The sequence below is a fragment of the Aquarana catesbeiana genome, linkage group LG09 (assembly GCF_042186555.1).
Source record: "Aquarana catesbeiana isolate 2022-GZ linkage group LG09, ASM4218655v1, whole genome shotgun sequence".
NCBI classification, from domain to species: domain Eukaryota; kingdom Metazoa; phylum Chordata; class Amphibia; order Anura; family Ranidae; genus Aquarana; species Aquarana catesbeiana.
This window is the reverse complement of record NC_133332.1, coordinates 32,621,831-32,643,809: the sequence shown is the minus strand read 5'-3', so window position 1 is coordinate 32,643,809 and position 21,979 is coordinate 32,621,831. Positions and strand designations below refer to the sequence as shown.

General features: G+C 48.3%; 1 protein-coding gene across 3 annotated transcripts in view; it reads right to left on the bottom strand.

Moving 5' to 3' along the window:
* The window catches only part of LOC141107480 (RLA class II histocompatibility antigen, DP alpha-1 chain-like), a 41,711-nt gene that overhangs the window by 12,082 nt on the left and 7,650 nt on the right, over nt 1-21,979 (bottom strand). For 2 of the 3 annotated variants that reach the window (XM_073598246.1, XM_073598245.1), the window contains exons 2-3: nt 7,848-8,093; nt 7,393-7,677 (exon numbers count right to left, since the gene is read on the bottom strand). In XM_073598246.1, the coding sequence (XP_073454347.1) occupies nt 7,393-7,677; nt 7,848-8,093 (531 nt within the window). The remainder of the gene's footprint in view (nt 1-7,392; nt 7,678-7,847; nt 8,094-21,979) is intronic. The other variant, XM_073598247.1, reaches the window with a different exon arrangement.

Genomic DNA, 21,979 nt, shown 5'->3' with positions numbered 1-21,979 from the left:
AATGAAATGCTGCCCCCCTCCCCCTCCCAAAAAATTCACCCCCACCAAAAGCCACACATTCATTATTTTATATCATGATAACTAAAGTATCGATCAGTGTCGTGTCACACGTAGCCACGCCCCCCCACATTTAGAATCACTCCCTAGGACACACCTAACCCCTTCACTGCTCCCTAGTGGTTAACCCCTTCACTGCCAGTCACATTTACACAGTAATCAATGCATTTTTAATCGCACTGATCGCTTTATAAATGTGAATGGTCTCAAAATAGCGCCAAAAGTGTCTGAAAAAAACTATGCCATATTTTGTAGACGCTATAACCTTTGCGCAAACCAATCAATCAGTTTTTCAGTCAGTTTTGTTTGGTAGCCACGTCGCATGGCCGCGCAATTGTCAGTTAAAGCGACGCAGTGCCGAATTGCAAAAAGTGCTCTGGTCTTTGGTCAACCAAATGGTCCTGGGCTGAAGTGGTTAATAAACATCAACAGATTTCAGTTGTGCCCCCTCATGGACAATGTGCCTGGCTGCTGAGCTCATCGCCCCATCCCTGCACTGATTGGCAGCACTGACAGGCAGCAATCATTGGCACTAACAGAAAGCACTGATTGGCACTAATAGGCAGCACTGATAGGTAGCACTGATGGGCACTGATAGTCAGTACTGATAGGCAGCACTGCTGGTCACTGATAGGTGGCACTGATTGGAAACACTGATTGGCACTGATATTAGGTGGCACTGATTGGAAGCACTGATTGGCACTGACAGGTGGCACTAATTGGAAACACAGACAGGTGGCACCGATTGGAAACACTGATTGGCACTGACAGATGGCACTGATTGACACTCACAGGTGGCACCGATAGGTAACACTGATTGACATTGACAAATGAAAAGGAGTTTCACACTGAGCCAAACTGTGTGTGACACTCTCATGTAATGTAACTGCATGCAGAGAGAGACCAGCTGTCAAAATTCAGTGGTGATGTCGGGGTGGGCGGGACCCAGCAGCTATCAAACACCAGCCAGGCCGGACCCAGTAGCTATCAAACACCAGCCAATGATTGGGCTGCTTAAGAAAGGGGGTGGGGCCACCTACACGTAGCGGCCCGTCCAGACCCCATCCCAATGGCTGGTGTTTGACAGGGGCCCGCCCACCCCCAACATCAACGCTGAATTTTGACAGCTGGTCCCTCTCTGCATTCAGTTACATTACATGACAGTTTCACAAACTGAGCGGCTCTGGCAAGTGTCAATATCGGCTCAGTCAGTGTGAAACTGTCTCACAGGCAGCAAGGACAGCACACTCATTGTATGCAACATGTCACAGCAGTGACAGCCCCACAGGCATATCTCGCTGCCGCCCCTCTTAAAATGTCGCCTGGGCCCACTGGGTCCCATGGTAGGGCCGGCCCTGATTATACGATTACTACAGCAAAGTCAAATTACCAGCAAGGCACTAGGGCCCGGCAGCTTAAAGTGATACTAAAGTCTAATTTTTTCTGTTAAAAATAACAAACATGTTATACTTACCTGCTCTATGTAATGGTTTTGCCCAGAGGAGTCCAGATCCTCCTCTTCTCGGGTCCCTCTTCTGTGCTCCTGGCCCCTCCCTCCTGCCCCAAAAGCAAGCAGCTTGCTGGATTGAGATGGGGCTCGTGCAAGTATTAGGAGGGCTGCTGCACACAGATGGCTTTTTATCCTAATGCATAAGGATAAAAAACCTTTTGACTTTACAACCAGTTGTGGACCACCCACCGTAGATTTACTGCGGCTCTGCCCCAGATCACGTACCTAGTAGACCACGCACTGCTGGCAACCCGCTCCCGCTGTAATTGGACACAGTGGAAGCCAATCATCGGGTCCGGCGGACGCAATGTCCACCAGGACCCGCCAATTGTTTAGGAGAAAGGCAGAACGGCGGTCTGCCTATGTAAACAAGACAGACTGCCATTCTGTGGGAAGGGAATGTGCTGATCGTGCGTTCCTGCTAAGCAGGAACACGGATCTTTAAATTCCCCCAGTCACAGCACCTCCCCCACAGTTAGTAAGCACTCCCAGGGAACACAATTAACCTCTTGATCGCCCCTGATGTTAACCCCTTCCCAGCCAGTGTCATTAGTACAATGACAGTGTATATTTTTAGCACTGGTCACTGTATTAGTGTCACTGGTCCCCAAAAAGTGTCACTTAGTGTCCAATTTGTCTGCCGCAATAATCGCATTCCCACTATGTCGCTGATCGCCGACATTACTAATGAAAAATATTTATATACACACACACCATAGTTTTTAGACGCTATAACCTTTGCTCAAGCCAATCAATATACACGTATTGGGATTTTTTTTTACCAAAAACCTGTAACAAAATACATATTGGCTTAAATTGGTGAAGAAATTTGATTTTTACATTTTTTTTTTTATTGGTAAGGTTTTATAGCAGAAAGTAAAAAATATATATATATATTTTTTTCAAAATTGTCAAAATTGTAGTAGACATGGAGTGGTGTCATTCGTTTTTTTATTTTTTATTTTACAATATTATTTTTTCTTTTTTCCATTTTTTTTTTTAGCAGCCCTGTTGGGGGGCTTTGGAGAAATATCAGAGGTCCATACAGACCCCCGATATCTCACTTTAGAGACAGAAAAAGGTACTGAGGACAGAGATTTCCCCAATCTCTTTTTCTGCAGCCTCAGTGCACTAGACAATGAATGAATGGGAAGTGCTCTGTGCTGAGCACTTCCTGTTCATTCACAAACTGAAGCATAGCAAACACAGTTTACTTTATTTTTTTACTGTCAGGGCTTGAACCTCTGATGTGTCTGGCAATGACTCTGCTTGCTGAGCCACCTGGAATGCTGCAGTTTACTATGCTTTGGTTATGAATAAACACAGAAAGTGATCAGTACTAAATCGCTCACTGCGTTCATTCAGAAAAGGAAGGGGCCAGTAAATTGCATATTCTATTTCCCCTGCTCTCCAACCTGAAACATCCCACTGTGTACCCAGCAGCCAGGGGGCAAAGCTGGCAGTGGTGCAGGAAGGGGAGCAAAGGCAGCAGGGGGAATCTGATTCGGATGTGCCCGGGTACACCCTGAGCACACACCTATGACCGTATACAATTGCGCCACAAGTCATATTGTAATTTAATTTTATGAAAAATTACCTTTCCTTTTTAATCTGCAGCTCTTTAATTTTCTGTAAAATGCAATGCAATATGGCAACCTGGAGGTGTTTTATACACAGATGTCTTTTTTTGGTGAGATACTCCCAAAGGGAATCGTGTCTAAAGGGATGCAGACCCTGCCACTTTCCTCATTAGAACCCTTCGAGTGCAACAGCTGATTGATATTTATAAAGTCACTCCCATTCACATTTACTCTGCCCATGGAAACAGACAAACAGCTATTTCTTCAAAATAACAAAATGGTAGGACTCTGCAACAAAGTTTGTTAAAATCCTTACAATGTACATAGATCTCCCAGAAGGGAATTGTTTTTTTTTCAACAAAAGTGGAGTTACACTTTAACCACTTGCCGCTCGCCATATAGCAAAATGACGGCGGCAAAGTGGTTTCAACATCCTGACCGGACGTCACATGACGTGATCAGAATATTAAGCCACTGGGGGCGTGCATCGCGGCGATCGTTGTTGCTGTGTGTCAGTCTGACACACCGCAACTCCGATCTAGGTAAAGAGTCTCTGACTAAGACTCTTTACCAGGTGATCAGCCGTGTCCAATCACGGCTGATCAGGATGAAAATAGGAAGAGCCGGTGATCGGCTTTTCCTCACTCGCGTCTGACAGACACGAGTAGAGGAGAGCCGATCGGCTGCTCTTCTGACAGGGGGGGTCTGTGCTGATTGTTTTATCCCACCCAGGACCACCAGGGAAGCCGCCCAGGACCACCAGGGAAGCCATCCACACTGGACCACCAGGTATGCCCCCTAGACCCCCAGGGAAATACCAATCTGTGCCCAGGCAGCTTCCAATCAATGCCCAGGCAGCTGCCAATCAGTGCCCACTCCAATGCCTACCACTGCCAGTGCCACCAGGGATGCCTATCAGTGCCTCATATCAGTGCTGTGTATCAGTGCCCATCAGTGCCGCCTATCAGTGCCCATCAGTGCCGCCTATCAGTGCCGCCTATCAGTGCCACCCATAAGAACCCATCTTTGCAGCCTTTCAGTGCCCATCAGTGTCGCCTATCAGTGCCACCCATGAGTGCCCATCAGTGCCGCCTATCAGTACCCATCAGTGCTGCATATCAGTGCTACCCATCAGTGCCGCCTACCAGTGCCCATCAGTGTCCATCCTCAGTGCCCGCTCATTGGTGCCACCTCATCGGTGCCGCCTTATTAGTGCCGCCTTATCAGTGCCTGTCATTCCCGCCTTATCAGTGCCCATCAGTGAAAGGGAAAACTTACTTATTTACAAAAAAAAATAACAGAAACAAAAGCAAAACTTTTATTTTTTTCAAAATTTTCGTTTTTTTTTATTTGTTTAGCAAAAAATAAAAACTGCAGAGGTGATCAAATACCACCAAAAGAAAGCTCTATTTGTGGGAACAAAATGATAAAAATTTAGTTTGGGTACAGTGTAGCATGACCACGCAATTGTCATTCAAACTGCGACAGCTCTAAAAGCTGAAAATTGGTCTGGGCAGGAAGGTGTCTAAGTGCCCGGTATTGAAGTGGTTAAACAGTTTGTTTGGGCCAAGATCGCTCAAACTATTTTTTTTTACATATCTCTGTGTATGCACTGTAATATACTGTAGTAGCATCAGCTACATGCAGTAAGCCACAATATGTTCTGATAGCAGTATAGACAACTTTCCATGTGCTGCCAGATTTAAACAGTTATGCCGCGTACACACGGTCGGACTTTCCGGCATACTTGGTCCGGCGGACCAGAGTGTGCCGGACAATCCGCCCGTGTGTGGGCGGCGGCGGACTTTTCCGGCGGACTTCTTCCCAAAAGCCCGCCGGACCTAGATTTTAAACATGTTTGAAATCTTTCCGTCGGACTCAGTTTCGGGCGGAAAGTCCGCTCGTGTGTGTGCTGGTCCGACGGAAAGCCCGCTCGTGTGTAGGCTGGTCCGACGGACCAAATACGACACGAGGGGATGGTATTGCATCTCGCGCTCGCTGCAATAGGAAAAACAAATCTTCCTATTGCGGCGAGCGCGGGGCATACCAGGCCCTTAGGTCTGGTATGGATTATAAAGGGGAACCCCGCTACGCCGAAAAAACGGCGTGGGGTCCCCCTAAAATCCATACCAGACCCCGATCCGAGCACGCAGCCTGGCCGGTCAGGAAAGGGGGTGGGGACGAGCGAGCGGCCCCCCCCCTCCTGAACCGTACCAGGCCGCATGCCCTCAACATGGGGGGTGGGTGCTTTGGGGGAGGGGGGCGCCCTGCGCCCCCCCCCCCCCAAAGCACCTTGTCCCCATGTTGATGAGGACAAGGGCCTCTTCCCGACAACCCTGGCCGTTGGTTGTCGGGGTCTGCGGGCGGGGGCTTATCGGAATCTGGGAGCCCCCTTTAATAAGGGGGCCCCCAGATCCCGGCCCCCCACCCTATGTAAATGAGTATGGGGTACATGGTACCCCTACCCATTTACCTAGGAAAAAAGTGTAAGTAATAAAACACACTACACAGGTTTTTAAAATATTTTATTAAACAGCTCCGGGGGGGGGATCTTCCTCCGGCTTCGGGGGTCTTCTTCCGGCTTCGGGGGTCCCTCCGCTTCATCTTCTCCCGGCGTCCGGTTGGTTCTTCTCCGCTCTCCGGCCTCTTCTCCCGGTGTCGCAGGTCTTCGGCCGGCCCCTCCGCTCTCTTCATGTAGCTCTATTGCGAGCGGAGGTCCGGACTTCTTGGCTTCTTGGCTTCTTGGCTTCTCTTCTCTTCTCTTCCCCCAGATGTTGACACGACGCTCTCTCCGGCTGGACTGGTCTCTGAGGGCTGCGTTGTGACTTATATAGGCGGAGACCCCGCCCCCATATGATGTCACAGTGGTCGACCACGCCCCCTAAAACGTCACAGTCCCAGCATGCCCAGGGACTGTGACATCATATGGGGGCGGGGTCTCCGCCTATATAAGTCACAACGCAGCCCTCAGAGACCAGTCCAGCCGGAGAGAGCGTCGTGTCAACATCTGGGGGAAGAGAAGAGAAGAGAAGCCAAGAAGCCAAGAAGCCAAGAAGTCCGGACCTCCGCTCGCAATAGAGCTACATGAAGAGAGCGGAGGGGCCGGCCGAAGACCTGCGACACCGGGAGAAGAGGCCGGAGAGCGGAGAAGAACCAACCGGACGCCGGGAGAAGATGAAGCGGAGGGACCCCCGAAGCCGGAAGAAGACCCCCGAAGCCGGAGGAAGATCCCCCCCCCGGAGCTGTTTAATAAAATATTTTAAAAACCTGTGTAGTGTGTTTTATTACTTACACTTTTTTCCTAGGTAAATGGGTAGGGGTACCATGTACCCCATACTCATTTACATAGGGTGGGGGGCCGGGATCTGGGGGCCCCCTTATTAAAGGGGGCTCCCAGATTCCGATAAGCCCCCGCCCGCAGACCCCGACAACCAACGGCCAGGGTTGTCGGGAAGAGGCCCTTGTCCTCATCAACATGGGGACAAGGTGCTTTGGGGGGGGGGGGCGCAGGGCGCCCCCCTCCCCCAAAGCACCCACCCCCCATGTTGAGGGCATGCGGCCTGGTACGGTTCAGGAGGGGGGGGGCCGCTCGCTCGTCCCCACCCCCTTTCCTGACCGGCCAGGCTGCGTGCTCGGATCGGGGTCTGGTATGGATTTTAGGGGGACCCCACGCCGTTTTTTCGGCGTAGCGGGGTTCCCCTTTATAATCCATACCAGACCTAAGGGCCTGGTATGCCCCGCGACGGGGCTAGCAAGGTGTCAATCTCGCCGATAAAAGCGGCAAGATTGACATCCTTCTCTAGTCCCGTCGCACCTGAGTCACGTTCAAAATGAACGGACTTGTCCGTGTGTGGGCAAGTCCGTTCATTCTGAAAGTCCGCCGGAACTCCGGCGAAAGTCCGTCGGAAAGACGGGCGGACTTAGCCCGCCGGAAAATCCCGGCGTGTGTGGGCAAGTCCGTTCGTTTTAAAGTCCGGCGCACCTGGCGGACAAAGTCCGTCGGAAAGTGTGCCGGACCAAGTAGGATAGAAAGTCCGCTCGTGTGTACGCGGCATTAGACTGCAATTGTGACATCATCTGCCCACCTCTCCACCTCAGCCAATCAGCAAAAGCCTTTAGAAGTCAAAAGAAAGATGTTGGTGATGTATGGGGGAACGAGGTTAGTTGGTAAATTTGCCATATATTGTATACTATGACAACTAAACCACTGCTTAGAGGCAAACAGATCTGCCAGTTGTTACTTACACCAGAAGAGGTTGGTGGGGTTGGTTCTCTGTCCCGGATGTTCCACAGAACAGGTGTACACTTCTTCCTCCTGTGGGATGGTAGCCAAGTACAGGAACTTGCTGTATGATCCATCTGAAGCTCCATAGAAGTCTGATTCTGAGACTCCATCTATCACAGGCTGACCATTCTTCAGCCAACTCATCTTCATACTTGGGGGGAAGAGCTTGGCAGCCCAACAGATCAGCATGTTAGGCTGACCCACTATAACAGGGTCTTCCGAAAACACATGAAGCTCAGGAGCAACTATAGGAATGAATTGAAAAATATTACTCTGCAGTGCTGACCTCCTGGTAAGTTATATATTACACACACACACAATTATGAATAGTCAATCTATACTGAGGACATATACTGTATACACACATACAATTCAAGACATCTACAATATAGTCTAATGAAATAAAAAGTTTTACCATTTTTTGCTTTTGTGTAGTTTGACCGTTTCACATAAAGCTGAAAGTTGAATTTATCGATATTCATAGATTGCAGGGCTCCAGCTGCATCAAAGCCAGCCACGTCTCCAAATTGTGGGAGTCTCCATCTCACTTTTTTCCCCTCCAAATCAACATTAAATATCTCATCATTATCAAACTGGAATCCGTACTCTCCTGTCGGTGACAGTGTTTGAACAAAGTCTGTCTCAACCAACACATTTTCTGCTACAAAAAAAGACAGATGATGCAATTAATCAGACATAAAAACATAGACATAGTTCTATTGATAAATCACCTCACTTAAAAAAAAAAAAAAAAAAGTACCATCAAAACATCATCTAAAATAAGGTCACATGATTGTGCTTGCTTTTTATATAATAGGATTCAGCCAAGCAGGCTGAAATGCTGCAGAGGCTGTAGCTGGAAAAACTGTGAAGTTGTCATGATGATGATCCATGCTTCTAAACATTTATTAGATGTGACACAGGGAAGGTTTATAAGGGTGGGGGGAAGGTGTAGAGGCACTTGTATCACTGAAGGCTGGGTTCACATAGATGCGGTGCAAACTCACAGGAAATTCACTGCAGGTTCGGCACTGCATCTAACTTGCATCCCCTCTATGCAAACTGATTGTGGAGTCGTATGTTACGTTAATGACACCTCGCAATCAGTTTGCAAAATGCAGCATGATTTGCAGAATCATGTGATCTGATTTAGGTGCCCAAAAAAAAAAAAAAGGTATGGTGCAGATGCAATGTTGGCCATACAAAATATATGGCAGACAACACAGCAGTGTTGCCAACCTAACAGATTTAAATTTACTGACACGACACCAAAAATTTACTGGCATAGCCAAGTTTTTACTGGCATTTCCAAAAGTTACAAAATTACAGTTTTAAGTACAATTTTCACTATTTAGGCTACAAACAAGTACAATATATAACTAGAAATGTGATTTAAAGCAGAGTTCCGCTTAAAAAAAAAATAAAACATAAAAGTCAGCAGCTACAAATACTGCAGCTGCTGACTTTTAATAATTGGACACTTACCAGTCCCAGGGTCCAGTGATGCGGACGATCAAAGCCCTGCTCCTCTCCCCCTCCGCTCGGCAGCGCTGGCATTGTAACTGTGGTCGCCCGGCTGTGGCTTCACAGCCTGGCACCCACTGCGCATGCGCGAGCTGCGCCGCACACCGTGACTGGCCGCGCAATCATCTGGGACCTGTGATGTGTCCCAGATGATTGACAAGAGGGAGGGGGCAGAGCTAATCTCCCTTCCTGCGCCAAGGGAAGGTACGTCAAGAGCCCAGGCGCTGAAGGAGGCAGACTAAGAGGGACCCCCTAGCAACAGGCATTTAGAGGTGAGTAAAAAATGTTTTTTTCTCCAAATGTTTTTTTTAAATCTTTTTTATGCACATAAATGAATTTTTTTTTTTTTTGGGGTGGAACTCCACTTTAAGGTAGATAATAAGGCAAGTAAGTAGCTCAGGGACAGGACTCAGGAAGGCAAGACATTAGAATGGGCGGCACACACATGAAATTGACTCTCACAGTGATACTGACAGCAGTGTGCAGCAGTACAGATTACCGGTACAACATGTCCCCTCCTGAGTCACAGTGACAGTCTCTCTCCATCCACCTTAGGTGGTCCCTCCAGTCCAAACAGCACTGACGGTCCCGCTCCCGGCCTGCCTTGCTCCCATCCAGCAGACCCACACACAAGGCTCTGGCCACTCTGCTTGGCTCCCTTCAGGCCCGGACTGGGACAATTTAGACTAAGCAGCCCACTTTCCAGCAACCGCTGGAATATCCCGATGGGATAATCAAGGAGTCGGTCCTCCGCACTGTAGTGTAATGGGGCACTGTGATATAAAGGGGACTGCACTGTAAAGGAAACTGTAATGATTACAGTCCCCCTTAACAGTGCAGTTCCGTTTTCATCACAGTGCCCCTACCAATCACAGCCCCCCCATCACAGTGCCCCTACCAATCACAGCCCCCCCATCACAGTGCCCCTACCAATCACAGCCCCCCATCACAGTGCCCCTACCAATCACAGCCCCCCATCACAGTGCCCCTACCAATCACAGCCCCCCATCACAGTGCCCCTACCAATCACAGTGCCCCTACCAATCACAGCCCCCCATCACAGTGCCCCTACCAATCACAGCCCCCCATCACAGTGCCCCTACCAATCACAGCCCCCCATCACAGTGCCCCTACCAATCACAGCCCCCCATCACAGTGCCCCTTGCAGTCATGCCCCCTCCTTTGTCTCTGTAATCACAGTGGCCCCTTTTACTCTCTGCCTCCCCTGCACAGTCCTACCTTTGGCAGGGCAGAGGCAGGATTCAGCCTGTGTGTCCTCTACTGGCTCTCCCACCCCTCCAACGATGTCATCCTATCAGCATAGTAGTCTTTATCCTTTTTTATTTTCCACTCGTATTTTTCTCTTATTTTCCTCTCCTTTGTCTCTTTTTATGTTTCTTTTTTCCTCACTCTCTCTTCTTTTCTCTTTATATATATCCCCCCTTTTTTTCTATACGTTCTTCTTCCCTCCTTCCCCTCTTCTTCCCACCATTCATCTTTATCTATTTACACTTTCCTGTGTCCTCCATTACTCCTTGGTCTGCCTTTTCTCATTTACCAGTTTTCCTTCTGTGTCTCCTTTCCTTGTATGCACTCCCGATTTGATGGCTTCACTTTTCTCTGTGCACTTACACTTCTAACGTTAACTGTCTCCTTCATTCCCCTTGGTTTTTTGAATGGATGTAATAGGCCTAGGTGGGCGGGGTCTCCTGATGTCATATGTTTCCATGACATCAGCAACCCCAGCCCTGGTAGCGTCCCCCGTTGCCTAGCCATCGCCGGTCACAGCATGCGTGCTCGGACATCGATCGCTGTTTTAATTGGATCCGACCTGCTGCCTAGCAACCACGAACTGTTCAGTGTACAGATCTCCGGTTCCTCCCGCCCCTGCTCTGCTGATAGATGACATCGTCGGCAGGGCAGGAGAGCCTGGAGAGGAGACACCGGCACGGCATAGCGGGAGGCGAGTGGCGACCGTGGCCTGTGTTAACCCTCTCCAGGCCACGGTCGCCGCTTACCTCCCGCTGTGCGGCCCGGTCATCAAAAGGCATCAGACCGCGACCACGAGGTTGAGCCTGGCAACCCCGGCCCACTGGGCAAATGCCTGGTATGCCCCATGGCCAGTCCAGGCCTGGCTCCCTTGCACCATGATATCACAGGACATGCCCAGGCAACGCCTCCACCAGAGCCGCCCGAACACACTGTAGCAGACACTTGGTTTCGGCTGGCTCCGGGCCGAGAGTCACAGCCATATTTTTTACTGGCAACCTTTCCCTTTTACTGGCATTTGCTGGCAGGAGAAAATTGCCTGTTTTTTACTGGCTGTCAGTAAAAATACTGACAGTTGGCAACACTGCTGCACAGACATCGCATGTAATGTGCACAGGAATACAGTGCGATTCCTGTGCGAATCAAATGCGATGTCTGCAGTTGCACCAGTGTGAACCTAGCCTGAAGGTTTGCAACCCCAATACACTCTCTGACCCAAGGTGGCAATGGAAGCTGATTGGGTTAAATGCAATTAAACTCCACATTTCTGGAATTTCACATCCTTTTTATCCTGGTCAAATGTTGAATTCAGGGAGTGCCATCACTTTGATTTCAATGATTTCCTTTGCAGGATGGCCAAAAGCAGACAAAAATAGCAAGCATTCTCCATTGCAATAATTAGGCAATTTCTGAAAAGTGCTTCCAGCCACCCTTTTTATTGCTGAGAGAGATTTTGAAGGATAGCCAGTAGGGATGAGCTTCGAGTTCGAGTCGAACTCATGTTCGACTCGAACATTGGCTGTTCGCAAGTTCGCCGAACACCGAACAATTTGGGGTGTTCGCGGCAAATTCGAATGCCGCGGAACACCCTTTAAAAGTCTATGGGAGAAATCAAAAGTGCTAATTTTAAAGGCTTATATGCAAGTTATTGTCATAAAAAGTGTTTGGGGACCTGGGTCCTGCCCCAGGGGACATGTATCAATGCAAAAAAAGTTTTAAAAACGGACGTTTTTTCAGGAGCAGTGATTTTAATAATGCTTAAAGTCAAACAATAAAAGTGTAATATCCCTTTAAATTTCGTACCTGGGGGGTGTCTATAGTATGCCTGTAAAGGGGCGCATGTTTCCCGTGTTTAGAACAGTCTGACAGCAAAATGACATTTCGAAGGAAAAAACTCATTTAAAACTACCGCGGCTATTAATGAATTGCCGGTCCGACAATACACATAAAAGTTCATTGATAAAAACGGCATGGGAATTCCCCACAGGGAAACCCCGAACCAAAAAAAAAAAAAAAAAAAAAAAAATGATGTGGGGGGGTCCCCCTAAATTCCATACCAGGCCCTTCAGGTCTGGTATGGATATTAAGGGGAACCCCGGCCAAAATTAAAAAAAAAAAAATGACGTGGGGTTTCCCCTAAATTCCATACCAGACCCTTCAGGTCTGGTATGGATTTTAAGGGGAACCCCGCGCCAAAAAAAACGGCGTGGGGTTCCCCCAAAAATCCATACCAGACCCTTATCCGAGCACGCAACCTGGCAGGCCGCAGGAAAAGAGGGGGGGGACGAGAGTGCGGCCCCCCCCCCTCCTGAACCGTACCAGGCCACATGCCCTCAACATTGGGAGGGTGCTTTGGGGTAGCCCCCCAAAACACCTTGTCCCCATGTTGATGAGGACAAGGGCCTCATCCCCACAACCGTGGCCGGTGGTTATGGGGGTCTGCGGGCGGGGGGCTTATCGGAATCTGGAAGCCCCCTTTAACAAGGGGACCCCCGGATCCCGGCCCCCCCCCCTGTGTGAAATGGTAAGGGGGTACTTACCCCTACCATTTCACTAAAAAAGTGTCAAAATAGTTAAAAATGACAAGAGACAGTTTTTGACAATTCCTTTATTTAAATGCTTCTTCTATCTTCCTTCATCGTCTTCATCTTCTGGCTCTTCTGGTTCTTCCTCCGGCGTTCTCGTTCAGCATCTCCTCCGCGGCGTCTTCTATCTTCTTCTCCTCGGGCCGCTCCGCACCCATGGCATGAGGGGAGGCTCCCGCTCTTCTCTTCATCTTCTTCTTCTTCATCCTCTTCTCTTCTTCATCTTCTTCTTCTTCATCTCTTCTTCCTTCTTCATTTCTTCTCCGGGCCGCTCCGCAGCCATGCTGGCATGGAGGGAGGCTCCCGCTGTGTGACGGCGTCTCCTCGTCTGACGGTTCTTAAATAACGGGGGGCGGGGCCACCCGGTGACCCCGCCCCCCTCTGACGCACGGTGACTTGACGGGACTTCCCTGTGACGTCACAGGGAATGCCACAGGGAAGTCCCGTCATGTCCCGTGCGTCAGAGGCGGGCGCGGTCACTGGGTGGCCCCCCCCCCGTTATTTAAGAACCGTCAGATGAGGAGACGCCGTCACACAGCGGGAGCCTCCCTCCATGCATGGATGCGGAGCGGCCCGGAGAAGAAATGAAGAAGAGAAGATGAAGATGAAGAAGATGAAGAAGAGAAGAGGATGAAGAAGAAGATGAAGAGAAGAGCGGGAGCCTCCCCTCATGCCATGGGTGCGGAGCGGCCCGAGGAGAAGAAGATAGAAGACGCCGCGGAGGAGATGCTGGACGAGAACGCCGGAGGAAGAACCAGAAGAGCCAGAAGAACCAGAAGATGAAGAAGATGAAGGAAGATAGAAGAAGCATTTAAATAAAGGAATTGTCAAAAACTGTCTCTTGTCATTTTTAACTATTTTGACACTTTTTTAGTGAAATGGTAGGGGTAAGTACCCCCTTACCATTTCACACAGGGGGGGGCCGGGATCTGGGGGTCCCCTTGTTAAAGGGGGCTTCCAGATTCCGATAAGCCCCCCGCCCGCAGACCCCCACAACCACCGGCCACGGTTGTGGGGATGAGGCCCTTGTCCTCATCAACATGGGGACAAGGTGTTTTGGGGGGCTACCCCAAAGCACCCTCCCAATGTTGAGGGCATGTGGCCTGGTACGGTTCAGGAGGGGGGGGGGGCCGCACTCTCGTCCCCCCCTCTTTTCCTGCGGCCTGCCAGGTTGCGTGCTCGGATAAGGGTCTGGTATGGATTTTTGGGGGAACCCCATGCCGTTTTTTTTTGGTTTTTTTTGGCGCGGGGTTCCCCTTAAAATCCATACCAGACCTGAAGGGTCTGGTATGGAATTTAGGGGAAACCCCACGTCATTTTTTTTTTTTTTTTGGCCGGGGTTCCCCTTAATATCCATACCAGACCTGAAGGGCCTGGTATGGAATTTAGGGGGACCCCCCCACGTCATTTTTTTTTTTTTTTTAATTTTTGTTCGGGGTTTCCCTGTGGGGAATTCCCATGCCGTTTTTATCAATGAACTTTTATGTGTATTGTCGGACCGGCAATTCATTAATAGCCGCGGTAGTTTTAAATGAGTTTTTTCCTTCGAAATGTCATTTTGCTGTCAGACTGTTCTAAACACGGGAAACATGCGCCCCTTTACAGGCATACTATAGACACCCCCCAGGTACGAAATTTAAAGGGATATTACACTTTTATTGTTTGACTTTAAGCATTATTAAAATCACTGCTCCTGAAAAAACGGCCGTTTTTAAAACTTTTTTTTGCATTGATCCATGTCCCCTGGGGCAGGACCCAGGTCCCCAAACACTTTTTATGACAATAACTTGCATATAAGCCTTTAAAATTAGCACTTTTGATTATTCATGTTCGTGTCCCATAGACTTTAACGGTGTTCGCGTGTTCGAGCGAACTTTTTTCCTGTTCGCATGTTCTGGTGCGAACCGAACAGGGGGGTGTTCGGCTCATCCCTAATAGCCAGGTATATCAACTCCTGCCATCCTAACAAAAATATCCGTTTATTTCTGACTACACCTTGTGTACAAGCAGCACCAGAATTTGCAGCATGCACTTTAGTGGCCTAGAGACTCATCAGTGATTTATATGCTGCTCCACACTGAAAACACCTTGGATCAGGGGTGGGCAACCTTTTGAGTGTAGTGTGCCAAAAAATGTTTGTATGAAATTGATAGTGCCAGATTAATTAAAATGTCTACTTCACATTCTCAATCAAGATTTTAGATGAGACTTCTTCAGTCACACAGAATAATATGATGCTTTTGTGACTGTGATGTGATTTTGAAAAGGTCCCTGCACTACTTTGTTGCGACTTTTATTGCAAAATTTTATGAAGATGTATTTATTATGTATTGACATAGTGTCTCCCAGTGTTAGTTCTCCCTAAAGCTCTAAACTGCTGACTGGGGCAGACTGACGTGAAAAGCTCCTTGGGGGTGTAGAGAAGTGTTTGTAGCCCCTGTACGATCGTCTGGGGGGGTGTGTTCGCTCTTCAAAGACATTAGCGGTTTAGCAGATGTGCGCTCGTGTTACCCCTGTGTGCCTGATCAACGCAACTGGGGTGCCGTGGCATGCACCTGCAGATAACCTCCCATCCACACTGGACGGTAGTATAATCCGGTTATGCTTTGTTCTCTGAACAAAGCAGAATAAGGATTCACGAAAAACGGTAAAAACGGGAGTCTTTGTGGTCAGGAGCACCGTTCATGATCTCAAGCTTCCTGTCTGTAGCTGAAGATAGCTTACAGAGACAGGGGGTGGGGATCGTACATGCTGCCCCGCCCAGACATGCCCATAAGACTCCCCTAGTCATTATTCATTGGTTGTTGTATAAACTCATCCTGTTGGAAGGATTTCCTATGTTAACATTCATATCCTGTAAGGTCATTTCACATTGAGGAGGCGATTGGCTGTTGGGGCTATCACTTCCTGTTTGGGATTGCTTTTGTTGTCTTTGAATAAAAGACCCAGTGCGGTGCTCGGTGGGGGCAGCCGTGCTAAGATGATGATTTAACCACTTGCCGACCGCCTAACGCAGATATACTGCGGCAGAATGGCACGGGCAGGCAGAATCACGTACCCGTACGTGATCTGCCTCCCGCGGGCGGGGGGTCCGATCGGACCCCCCCCCGGTGCCAGCGGTGGTCGGCATTTGACTGGGAGCGTCGGAAGGCGAGGGGGAGACCATCCGATCGTGGCCCCCCCCTCGCGATCGCTCCCAGCCAATGGGAATCCTCCTCTGCCTGTGTGTAGTTTCACACAGGCAGAGGATGTGATGTCATCTCTCCTCGGTCTGGCAGTTTCCGTCCCAGCGCCGAGGAGAGAAGACAAGTAAGTGCACAACACACACACAGTAGAACATGCCAGGCATACTTTACACCCCCGATCCCCCCCCGATCGCCCCCCCAATCACCCCCCCCCTGTCACAAACTGACACCAGCAGTATTTTTTTTTTTTCTGATTACTGCATAGTGTCAGTTTGTGACAGTTAGCAGTGGTAGGACAGTGAGTATTACCCCCCTTTAGGTCTAGGGTACCCCCCTAACCCCCCCTAATAAAGTTTTAACCCCTTGATCACCCCCCGTCACCAGTGTCACTAAGCGATCATTTTTCTGATCGCTGTATTAGTGTCGCTGGTGACGCTAGTTAGGGACGTAAATATTTAGGTTCGCCGTCAGCGTTTTATAGCGACAGGGACCCCCATATACTACCTAATAAATGTTTTAACCCCTTGCTTGCCCCCTAGTTAACCCTTTCACCACTGATCACCGTATAACCGTTACGGGTGACGCTGGTTAGTTCGTTTATTTTTTATAGTGTCAGGGCACCCGCCGTTTATTACCGAATAAAGGTTTAGCCCCCTGATCGCCCGGCGGTGATATGCGTCGCCCCAGGCAGCGTCAGATTAGCGCCAGTACCGCTAACACCCACGCACGCAGCATACGCCTCCCTTAGTGGTATAGTATCTGTACGGATCAATATCTGATCCAATCAGATCTATACTAGCGCCCCCAGCAGTTTAGGGTTCCCGAAAACGCAGTGTTAGCGGGATCAGCCCAGATACCCGCTAGCACCTGCGTTTTGCCCCTCCGCCCAGCCCACCCAAGTGCAGTATCGATCGATCACTGTCACTTACAAAACACTAAACGCATAACTGCAGCGTTCGCAGAGTCAGGCCTGATCCCTGCGATCGCTAACAGTTTTCTTGGTAGCGTTTTGGTGAACTGGCAAGCACCAGCCCCAGGCAGCGTCAGGTTAGCGCCAGTACCGCTAACACCCATGCACGCAGCGTACACCTCCCTTAGTGGTATAGTATCTGATCGGATCAATATCTGATCTGATCAGATCTATACTGGCGTCCCCAGCAGTTTAGGGTTCCCACAAACGCAGTGTTAGCGGGATCAGCCCAGATACCTGCTAGCACCTGCGTTTTGCCCCTCCGCCCGGCCCGGCCCAGCCCACCCAAGTGCAGTATCGATCGATCACTGTCACTTACAAAACACTAAACGCATAACTGCAGCGTTCGCAGAGTCAGGCCTGATCCCTGCGATCGCTAACAGTTTTTTTGTAGTGTTTTGGTGAACTGGCAAGCACCAGCGGCGTAGTACACCCCGGTCGTAGTCAAACCAGCACTGCAGTAACACTTGGTGACGTTGCGAGTCCCATAAGTGCAGTTCAAGCTGGTGAGGTGGCAAGCACAAGTAGTGTCCTGCTGCCATGAAGACAAACACAGGCCTGTCGTGCCCATAGTGCCCTTCCTGCTGCATTCGCCAATCCTAATTGGGAACCCACCGCTTCTGCAGCGCCCGTACTTCCCCCATTCACATCCCCAACCAAATGCAGTCGGTTGCATGAGAGGCATTTTCTTTATGTCCTCCCCAGTACCCCTACCCAACGAACCCCCCCAAAAAAGATGTTGTGTCTGCAGCAAGCGCGGATATAGGCGTGACACCCGCTATTATTGTCCCTTCTGTCCTGACAATCCTGGTCTTTGCATTGGTGAATGTTTTGAACGCTACCATTCACTAGTTGAGTATTAGCGTAGGGTACAGCATTGCACAGACTAGGCACACTTTCACAGGGTCTCCCAAGATGCCATCGCATTTTGAGAGACCCGAACCTGGAACCGGTTACAGTTATAAAAGTTAGTTACAAAAAAGTGTAAAAAAAAAAAAAAAAAAAAAAAAACACACATACAAAAATATAAAATAAAAAAAAAATAGTTGGAGTTTTATTGTTCTGCTCTTTTTTACTGTATTCTATTCTGCAATGTTTTATTGTTATTATGTTTTATCATGTTTGCTTTTCAGGTATGCAATTTTTTATACCTTACCGTTTACTGTGCTTTATTGTTAACCATTTTTTTGTCTTCAGGTACGCCATTCACGACTTTGAGTGGTTATACCAGAATGATGCCTGCAGGTTTAGGTATCATCTTGGTATCATTCTTTTCAGCCAGCGGTCGGCTTTCATGTAAAAGCAATCCTAGTGGCTAGTTAGCCTCTAGACTGCTTTTACAAGCAGTGGGAGGGAATGCCCCCCCCCCCAACGTCTTCCGTGTTTTTCTCTGGCTCTCCTGTCTCAACAGGGAACCTGAAAATGCAGCCGGTGATTCAGCCAGCTGACCATAGAGCTGATCAGAGACCAGAGTGGCTCCAAACATCTCTATGGCCTAAGAGACCGGAAGCTACGAGCATTTTATGACTTAGATTTCGCCGGATGTAAACAGCGCCATTGGGAAATTGGGAAAGCATTTTATCACACCGATCTTGGTGTGGTCAGATGCTTTGAGGGCAGAGGAGAAATCTAGGGTCTAATAGACCCCAATTTTTGCAAAAAAGAGTACCTGTCACTAAATATTGCTATGATAGGGGATATTTACATTCCCTGAGATAACAATAAAAATGATTTAAAAAAAAAAATGAAAGGAACAGTTTAAAAATAAGATAAAAAAATAATAATAATAAAGAAAAAAAAAAAAGCACCCCTGTCCCCCCTGCTCTCGCGCTAAGGCGAACGCAAGCGTTGGTCTGGCGTCAAATGTAAACAGCAATTGCACCATGCATGTGAGGTATCACCGCGAACGTCAGATTGAGGGCAGTAATTTTTGCAGTAGACCTCCTCTGTAAATCTAAAGTGGTAACCTGTAAAGGCTTTTAAAGGCTTTTAAAAATGTATTTAGTTTGTCGCCACTGCACGTTTGTGCACAATTTTAAAGCATGTCATGTTTGGTATCCATGTACTCGGCCTAAGATCATCTTTTTTATTTCATCAAACATTTGGGCAATATAGTGTGTTTTAGTGCATTAAAATGTAAAAAAGTGTGTTTTTTCCCCAAAAAATGCGTTTGAAAAATCGCTGCGCAAATACTGTGTGAAAAAAAAAATGAAACACCCACCATTTTAATCTGTAGGGCATTTGCTTTAAAAAAAATATAATGTTTGGGGGTTCAAAGTAATTTTCTTGCAAAAAAAAATATTTTTTTATGTAAACAATAAGTGTCAGAAAGGGCTTTGTCTTCAAGTGGTGAAAAGAGTGGGTGATGTGTGACATAAGCTTCTAAATGTTGTGCATAAAATGCCAGGACAGTTCAAAACCCCCCCAAATGACCCCATTTTGGAAAGTAGACACCCCAAGCTATTTGCTGAGAGGCATGTTGAGTCCATGGAATATTTTATATTGTGACACAAGTTGCGGGAAAGAGACAATTTTTTTTTATTTTTTTTTTGCGCCAAGTTGTCACTAAATGATATATTGCTCAAACATGCCATGGGAATATGTGAAATTACACCCCAAAATACATTCTGTTGCTTCTCCTGAGTACGGGAGAAAGCATTTCAAGATTAAATGAAAACAGCACTCCTCTGCTGACAGTCCGGCAGAATGTACCGCCCTGTCAGCCAGAGGAGCCAATCCTCAATAAGATTGTTCTTATTGAGGATTGGCTCCTCTGGCTGACAGGGCGGTACATTCTGCCGGACTGTCAGCAGAGGAGTGCTGTTTTCATTTAATCTTGAAATGCTTTATTTTTGTTAGAGAGATCATAGAGTGATATATTTTTCTGCTTGTAGACCTTTATACAGTCTCCTGAGCTTCACCTTAATGTCATTCATTTATTTATATAGAAATTGTGTATGATCTTTATGTCTAGACATTCAAGCAAGTCATGTGATTGTATTCACCCAATCCAATCTCCTGGTTTTTCAGCCCTTGTGATTGGTCCTTCTCTAAATAATTTTATTATATATATTTGGCAACTTAGAGTGAGTGGTCTATGCCCCTGTTGAAGACCCCCTAGGTCGAAACGCGTCGGGTACATACACCACTCTCTTTGTTGCCCATTTGTTTTTATCCACCGTGATCACGCTTTTATTTGTGTATGGTCGTTTTTGTCAATAAAAACACCCTTTTTTATCTGCACCATGTGGAGGCACATTCTTTTTGTTTCCACATTTACCGCATGAGATCAAGTCCCTCCAACTGCTCCTTTCGGGGGACCGTTTGTGAAACTTCTGATGCACGCTGGGATGGTTCGGTGTGAGGACGGTTCCTTGTGAGGACCCATCCGGTTGCCGGACGAGATCCATACAGACCACAATCCAAGAGATTGGCGATTCCTGAGCTCCCATTCCACGTCATTTGTGACAAACTGCGCATGCGATTCCCTGTCGCTGACATGGGAATCCACAGGATCTGGTAAGAGGCTTTTTTGCACTCTCTCTGAATGACCCATTGGGACCCGGTTTCTCGGTTGGGAAGTCGCTGTATGATGCCAGTTGTTTTCTGACAACCATCAGACCATCACCACCCCTTGGAGTACTTATACCTCCTGTGCGGTTGGACATTTACATCCATCTATGGACGTTTGTGTTTCAAGGCACCTGTGGTCAATTAGTTATTTCTTGACTGTTTCACCATTTTAAAGACCTATATTCATTTGTACATGCGCTGCATTTTTCCATATGATCAAATACCATCAAAAGAAAGCTCTATTTGTGGGAAGAAAAGGACGCAAATTTCGTTTGGGTACAGCATTGCATGACTGCGCAATTAGCAGTTAAAGCAACGCAGTGCCGAATTGTAAAAAGTGCTCTGGTCAGGAAGGGGGTAAAACCTTCCGGGGCTGAAGTGGTTAAAGTGGAGGTCCACCCTTAAAAAAGAATTGCATGAAAAAAATACCTTAAAAAATGGAGGAAAAAAAATTTTTTTTTACTTACGTGAAATGGCTGTTGCTAGGCAGTCATTCTAATCTGCCTCTTCCTACACCGCTGTGATCTTCAGTCTTCTGCTCCCCGCGTTGTCTTCTGGGGAATGGGGCGCGGTGTGTTATGGGAACTGTGTGTGTCCCACAACACATCGCGTCCCATTCACAAAGCGCCGCTCGCGCGTGCGCAGTAGGAAACTGGCAGTGAAGCCGCAAGGCTCCACTGTCTATTTACCTTACTTAGGATGGCGGTGCCGGGACCCGAGAGCCGAGGGACGGGTGGGCCTCGGGCGGCTGACATCGCGGGCACCCAGGACAGGTAAGTCTACTTATTTAAAGTCAGCAGCTACAGTGTTTGTAGCTGCTGACTTTAAAAAAATTTTTTTCGGTGGCCGGATCCCGCTTTAAGCTGTGGTCATGTCTGTTTACTTGGGGATATGCGGGAAATAGAGTGATAGGTAAGATCTATGTACAGGAGTCACAAGGTCAGGACTTCAGGCCTGTGGCCTCCAAATCTCCAACCTTGACATGATTGACATCCCTAATTTAAAACAAGCCCCCCCCCACTCAGTATAAAACCTCTTCCCCTACCAGCACATTACACCCCCCCATCGCAACCGGTTGTAAAAATGCAATCATAAATCCTACCCTCCCAACACAGCACTCAGATACAGCGTGGCTCCATGCAGGCGGGAGATGTTCTTCATCCCAGGCTCCTCCTCGTGATAGTCTGTCATAGGACAAAACAGAGCTGAGGAGGAGCTTAGGGAAAGCTGCCCCAGCTTTGTTACACTGGTGTGACTGGCAGCAGCCGGAGGGGAGATACCCAGCGCTAGCGATGTCATAGGCGCCCCCCTGTTATGCCGCGTACACACGGTCGGACTTTCCGGCATACTTGGTCCGGCGGACCAGAGTGTGCCGGACAATCCGCCCGTGTGTGGGCGGCGGCGGACTTTTCCGGCGGACTTTTTCCCAAAAGCCCGCCGG